General features: G+C 39.1%; 1 protein-coding gene across 6 annotated transcripts in view; it reads left to right on the top strand.

Moving 5' to 3' along the window:
* The first annotated feature begins 705 nt into the window (after positions 1-705).
* ARL6 (ARF like GTPase 6) overlaps positions 706-7,080 on the top strand; it is a 53,542-nt gene continuing 47,167 nt past the window's right edge. For 3 of the 6 annotated variants that reach the window (XM_037058988.1, XM_037058987.1, XM_037058986.1), the window contains exons 1-2: positions 884-1,147; positions 4,424-4,574. In XM_037058988.1, coding sequence (XP_036914883.1) covers positions 4,452-4,574 — 123 coding nt within the window. In that variant the 5' untranslated portion in view covers positions 884-1,147; positions 4,424-4,451. The other 3 variants (XM_037058991.1, XM_037058990.1, XM_037058989.1) reach the window with 2 other exon arrangements.

The following is a 7,080-nucleotide window of genomic DNA, read 5'->3' as shown; positions in this document are numbered from 1 at the left end:
ATCCCATACGCATGGTAACAAGGAGGAGGAGAAATGAAAACTCTCTTAACACCTAACTCAGGACCACCATTCATTGGGGATGTGAGGTTGGTAGATCTAGGAAGATTGAAAGGTTGACAAAAAAAAAAAAAAACTAGGTCTTTAAAACTATTGCATCTATAGTCTCAACATTGGGAAGAGCAGTAACAAAAATGTCTAAAAACATGTATGTCAAAATATTTCCAATTATAGGATCATGTGCTACTACAAATCCTAGTTTCAAGAGACTTTATTTCTACTGACCACCTGCCCTGTGGACTCTGGGGACTGTAATCCCCTCACAGGAGATTACGCCTCGGGGAATCGCTGCAGACCACGGAGCTAGGACGCCAGGATACAGGCATACCCCGCATGCTTAACGCTTCTTTTGCTTAACGCTTTTGAGTTGATTTACTCTGCCTACCCACATTAACAGCTTCACTTCGCAGGTACTCTAGGGTTTTAGGCGTTCCGAGCCCAGAAAGAGGGTCGGTGTGCCGGGCGGCGAGGCTACTGCGGCACACATCTTGCCCCAGTGAGCACCTTCGTGTCCAGCCCTCGCTGCCACCACGCTGCGCCCCTATCAGGGAACAAGCCAGAGATTCCTCCGCGTTCCGGTCACCACCTTTAGATCCCGCCCTAGGGAGCCTCTCTCTGGAACCGGCCGGTGAAGTAGGGAGGGAAACGCCCTGTAGCGCATTCGCTGAACGCATCCCAGCAGTCTGTGCGCGCGCCTACAACTTCCATCATCCTCCACCAAGACTGAACAATTTGTGGAAAGGCTGCGGTCCACCAAGCCACGGTGCCACCCTCTTTAATACTCCTTCGTGTGACAGTTTGGGGAGCTCTACGGTCCAGTAAGCAAGATGAATGCGGCTGATTCGCTCTGACCTCGGAGGAAGGGTGGCTTCGAGGCCGGAAGTACCTTCGGTTGCCAAGGGAACGCCACGCGCCCGGTCGCTGGCCCAGTGACTGACGCGTGGGCTGAGAGTGAGGCTACAGTTCGCCTAACTTGTGGAGGCGGCGGCTTTGGTCAGGACCAGGCATCCTGAGAGACGGTACCGAGCGGGTGTGTCCATTCCTGCTCCTCACCAGCTCCTGGGCCCACAGAAGTAACCTCAAAGATCAGGTAGTTCCCCCGCCTACAATTTTTGCAGCCCGCGGGGCCGCTCCCCTTCCCCACGCCCCCGCTCCTGCCCCGGTCAGTTTTAGGGTTGCTCGTTCCCATGTTTTTCATTATGTGTAATCAGTTTAATTTGTGACAGATAGAAAAGGAGATTTATGCAGTGACTTACTAGGAATCCCAGAAAACTCATTGAACTGGTTGGGCAAATCTTTGGTTTTAACACTGCACAATTTTGGCGTTTTTATTTGGTGTATGGGAAGTATAATTGAAATTTCATAATCAGAAACTGAAAGTCGAATAAAAATGTTTACTTGAGGTAGTTAGAGTGTGCTATAATTCACTCTAGACACATTTTAAGTTTACAGAGTACCACTCCTGATATTTTCTTTCCCCGACCACTGTCTCTGCAGCTATCTTCCACGTTCTTAGCTGTGGATAAAAGCCTAATTCTTCAGGACTTTTCAGACAACAAGTGATCATTTACAAAGCAGTTTCTTGGGTAACAGCTAAGAGAATTTGATTAACTGGTGTGCAGAGAGGAAAACAATAAGATGCAAAACTGGAAAGGTAGATTGGAGCCAAAATGTGAACAACCTTAAAAGCTGTGTATGAAAGCTTGGAATTTTATTCTGAAAGCCATTAGTTCTCACTAGTGACTGTATGTCAGAAACACTGTGTAGCTTTCTAGAATATAGATGCCCCGCTCCCGTCTTCAGATACACTCATCCGGTAGTTGATTCCAGTGTGCGCCAGGGTTGAGGACGATGGCTGAGGGAGCTGCAGAAAACTTGCAATGTGTCTCCCGCTATGCTCTTACGGCATGATAAAATAAGTTTGAGTGGCTTGACATATATTTTTTTCCTTCTTTCATGCAAGCAAAAGTACACTTATAGAAATGTATATTTATTAAGAAATAGAAGCATATGATAGTTGTTTATAAAGCAAGTTCAATAAATGTAACTACGTCTCTTAGAACATCTGATTGTTCTTTTAAATCAGATGTCACAAGCACTGGGTGTTTGGTAATCCATGAAAAAGAGATGGAAAATCTCAATCCAAGTTTCTTTGAAAAATTAATATTCAATGTCAAGCTTTTGACAATCGATGCTTTATAGTAAATGTCCTGAGGGGAATGAAGTGAGAAGTGGTCATGTTTTTTTTTAATCTATTAAAAATTGTATGGAAAATGGAAAATTATATCTCTCTCTTTTTTTAAATCTTTTTTAATCTTTTTTTTAACTCTTGTTCAAGTAGTTTTCTTTCTTGTATTCCCAGCCCTGCCCCTCCCCCCCCAGTGCTCCCCACCTCCCTCCCATCTCTGCCCCCCCACCTTAGTTATTGTCCATGTGTCCTTTATACTTGTTCATGTGAGTCCTTCCCCTTTTCCCCTGTGATTCTCTCCCCTCTCCCCTCTGGACCCTATCAGCACGTTCTGTATTTCAGTGTCTTTGGTTACAGGAAAATTATATCTCTTTCTATCAGTAAGTTTAGTACAATAAACAACAGTGAGTTATAGTAAATTTACTTTGAATTAAAATTGTCTCTGTGAATTGTTTTATAGTATCAGAAGGCTAGCGTAAACTAGACTCTAGAAATGCTTATCCTTAAGCTGAGATATAAAGGAATGAACTGAATGAAATTTAAATCTCTATCACAAGGAGAAAAATTGATTCAAGTTGGACAAATGAAGAACCTGGATTTATAGGCTATAAATCCCATTCCTTGAGTAAGGCAACTGTGGCTCTGTGATAAGGCCCCATGCTTAGATAGGTCACTTTTTTTCCCTGCAGATTATTAGAATTCAATTTTGAAACTTCTATCCATAATGATCTCCCAAGGGTCCTAAGCAAAGCTGATGATGCAGCCTCATTTCAAATGCAGTTGTCTTTGAAGCCTTTTATCATTTAAGTTGCTGCAGCCTCACATCCTTCAAAGTATGGCCTTGTCTGAGATTGTGTGAGATTTAAAAAATAGTGAAGGAGCTGTAAGGTGACAGTCTTCTGCAACCTTAGATGGAGGTGAGAATAAATCAAATAAATGAGGTTAATATTTAGAGAACTTTGAAAATGACAGTCCAAAGAGTAACAGGAAATATTTAGGACATGGGTGTATTAGAGCTACTGCTGTAGCAGTCCCTTCAGCAGTTGAGGGCTTTCTTCTCCCACCACATAATAATGTTTTGGTAAGTGATAGACCCAAAAGGTACACGTTTAGGAAGTTTCATTTGGAAACCTGACGTCTAAATTTGACAGTACGTTAGTAGGGTATGAACAGGTTATCACATAATGAGTAATATGTCATCAGCCATTTTATTTGACTTTAAAATACTTCTGTTTTGAATTTCTAATGAAGTTTTTTATTTTTCAGTTTGCATTGGAAGAATTTTTTTTTCCTAAAGAAAGAATGGATAAACAAATGACCACTTCAGGGATGAGTTAAACAAACTTTAACAATACTTAAGAAAGCTAGATTAGAATCTAAGATCAGCATTTAGTTTTTTATTCTTTATGGGTATACTAATTAAAGTTCTTTTAAGATAATACTTAACAGGCTATTTCAGATAAATTACAGTTTTAACATTTTTATTTTGATAAAATTGTTTACACATACATATGTATGTATATTACACATAAACTTCTTTCTAAATGAATTTGTAGTGACAACATAAATATATTTAAGAACTAAGGGAAAATTAAGATAAAAATATTAGAATTCTGTTTCTATTAATACAGTCTATACTGGACATAATCAAGTAAACAGGAACAGTGAATTTAATATTTATTACTTCATATTCTTGCAAAATACAACAATAGGGCTGGCTTCAGGAAAATATTTAGCCTGTGGCTCAGATGGTGTAGCCAGAATCTCAGTTTTTCTGGTCTGTCTTCTACTTTCCCAGCTTCATCCTTAGGCTCCACGCGAACCCCATTGCCCGTACATTGTTCCAGATTCCTAGAAAGGGCTGCAGATACTTTCATGTATCAAAAATGGTAGATACCACTTTTTCTTCCTAAATATTATAAAATTACAATGAGAAATGTACAGTTATTTCAAGGGCATTATTCTGTGTTGTCAGGGGTTATAAACTGCCAATCTGCATTTTAGCTAAGGCTCCTTTCTGGTAATCAGCTTATATACTCTTGTTTACTACATGCAAAGCTACACTGACATGGTTTTCACATTGTTGTGTCTTTATATTATCAATTTTGTTATATATATGCTCATACTTTCCAAACCTAAAGTGCCCGTGAGTAATATACTTTTTTTTCTGACTTGCAGCCAGCTTGTAAAATATTTGAATTATATTATGGGATTACTAGACAGACTTTCAGGGTTGCTTGGCCTGAAGAAGAAGGAGGTTCATGTTTTGTGCCTTGGGTTGGATAATAGTGGCAAAACAACAATCATTAACAAACTTAAACCTTCAAATGTAAGTATCTTTGTTAGATGCTTTATGTATTTTCTGCTAGAGAAAGTTAATATGCAAATTTATTTTGTTGCTCTTATAACTTCATGTTATGAAATTTAATTAACATTACAGTAGCTTGAAGTAGTAAGTATCACTGAGCCATAATTTGCAGTATATTTTATGCACATATGTAGGTAAGTCTTGATTATTTAAACTGGAATATTTTACAAATGTCTTTTTTTCTCAAAAGATCTTCACAAATTTGCCAAGTTTACTTTCAGGTCACTTTGCCTTCTTTTGGCTCTCTCTTTACAAGAGGAACAAAACAAAGGGAAAGGTGAATCATTTTTGTAGGTCCCGTGGATAATTAGTTTCCCAAGACTGTGTTATATCAGTAGTAGTAAGCAAGATGGCTTTTAAGTCATTTAGTAATAAGTATATAAACATAATTTTTAATAACTGAAAAATACAATATATAAAGTTGGTGCATTCAACACATGACACATCAGTTAAAGCTGGGTTCTGCTACATGTAAAGAAAACCCACATAACATTGGACTAAAAAAAACCCGAAGCTTCATATTCCCAGGCAGGAATGGTAGCTACATGGTCACAAGAGATTGAGATATCTTCCATCTTTCCGCTCTGCTATTTTCAGTGCCTGAAAGATCTCCATCCTCAAGATCTCCATGTGGTCACTTTGGTTAACTGTCATATCTGTATTCTAAGTCACAGGAGGATGAAAGAATAGGCCTTCTTCCTAAACAAGGCTTCTCTGAAGAGCTTCCCCAGAAGCTCCAACTAATGACTCTTACTTACACTTCATTGGCTACCCCATCTGTAAATAAGGTTGGATCTTGGGAAGCAGGGCACATTACTCCTTTCAAAAATAAGGGTCCTATAGTATGGAAGCAGGAGAAAATGAATATTGAGTAGACAACATTCACAGTTGTAAATACATTTATTTAGGGAAAAACCATTAATCAGTTCATGAAAAATGTTGAGTAAAAAGGTAATATGGACTGCACAGATAGGGCCAACGTAAGGCAGCTGGTACACACACTGACCAAATGAGTGGAGTGGGAAATGTTGCTCCTAAATATGGTGATTAAAGGTGGTCTCCCGGGCCTCCAAACAGTGTTTCAGCTTGGGCGGAATGACCTACTGCTCCATTTTCTTTTGCAACAGCTTCAGTTTTACTTCTATTTAGTTGGAAATTGCTTCTGAATTGAGAAAATGTTATTATTTCTTTTCTTCTACAGAGATGAGTTTGCCATTTAAAAACAACTAACTACTGGTGTATTTTCAAGTGGGAATTAGTTTGAAGTAGCTGGGATAAGAAGCTGAAAATGGATTTGGGAGGTAATATAGGTGTTTTAAGAGGGCTCCCAGCTGAGTTGGGAATCAGTTGATACATACACACTGAAGTCAGCCAGACATCAAATAATGTCAACTTTATTGAAAAGGTTGGTTTTGGAGGGCAAAGTTTAGGTCTGGCCAGAGAACTTGCCAACACTCTAGTTAGTCAAAATGTCAAGGTTTCCTCCTTGGAAAATCCAGCTCTTCTAGGTTTACTGCATAGCTAAGAACTGATGAGAACGCATGCTTGCAATAAGTACGTAGCTCTCAAATGAGAGAGAGACAGTCAGAACCAAGGAGGTTCAGTTCTATTGTACAAACTAAGCAGAGAAGTCATTTATTTCCCCCCATAGAAGGGAATAAATTGGGAAAAGAGATAGAGAGAAACTAGGACTATCATTCTAATAGTGCTTTCTCTTTATGGAAACAGGGAAAAACAGATTCTTTTCCTTATTGGGGAAGAATGTGTGTGTGTGTGTGTGTGTGTATGAGTCTGTCTTCTGACCTAGGTGATTACAAGAAATTTCTTTATTGGTCCATAAGTCAAAGATACAGCATCTTACCTAATTGGATGGGGTCCAGAATTGAGTTTAGAGAACAATGGATATATGGCAAAAAAGTAGAACCATACCCAACTGGCCTCAAAAGAATTTTTCTTGGTAAAAATAGTTACAAATAAAAACAAAATGATTGAAACCAGAGCCACAGTTAATAGCCCTCAGTTGGACCAACTCCCCCCACCCTCCAGGCCTACTAGATCAAATGGGAGAAATAACTTTCCAAGAACAGAATAGAAATTAGTCTCCTCTGTCATCCCCCACAGTGTAGTGATTTCTGTCCCAACACATAGTACCGTAAGAATCATCTTTGATGTGGGTGGGAATAGCTTTCTCTGTAACAGTACAGTTACAGAGAACAGTGTTTGCTACTTTGAAAACACTTGCTCTTTTTTAACTTAGTTATGAATTTTCTTTCATAATTTCTTCTGTCATTTCTAGAGATTTGGGGCAAAATAGGAAAGAAGTAGTATGTGTTCAGTTTATCATCTTGAAAGATTCTGATATTCCAGTTTCAGTCTGGTCTTGCAGAAGAACTATTGACACTGCCTCATAAACCAGTTAGGTAGAGCCCTCAGGAAAATCTTGGTGCACAACAAATAACGAAGGCTT

Source organism: Sturnira hondurensis, unplaced genomic scaffold, assembly GCF_014824575.4.
Source record: "Sturnira hondurensis isolate 20B ecotype Veracruz unplaced genomic scaffold, ASM1482457v3 Scaffold0010428, whole genome shotgun sequence".
Lineage (NCBI taxonomy): Eukaryota > Metazoa > Chordata > Mammalia > Chiroptera > Phyllostomidae > Sturnira > Sturnira hondurensis.
The sequence above is the reverse complement of the archived record's forward strand: the minus strand, read 5'-3'. Positions and strand labels throughout refer to the sequence as shown.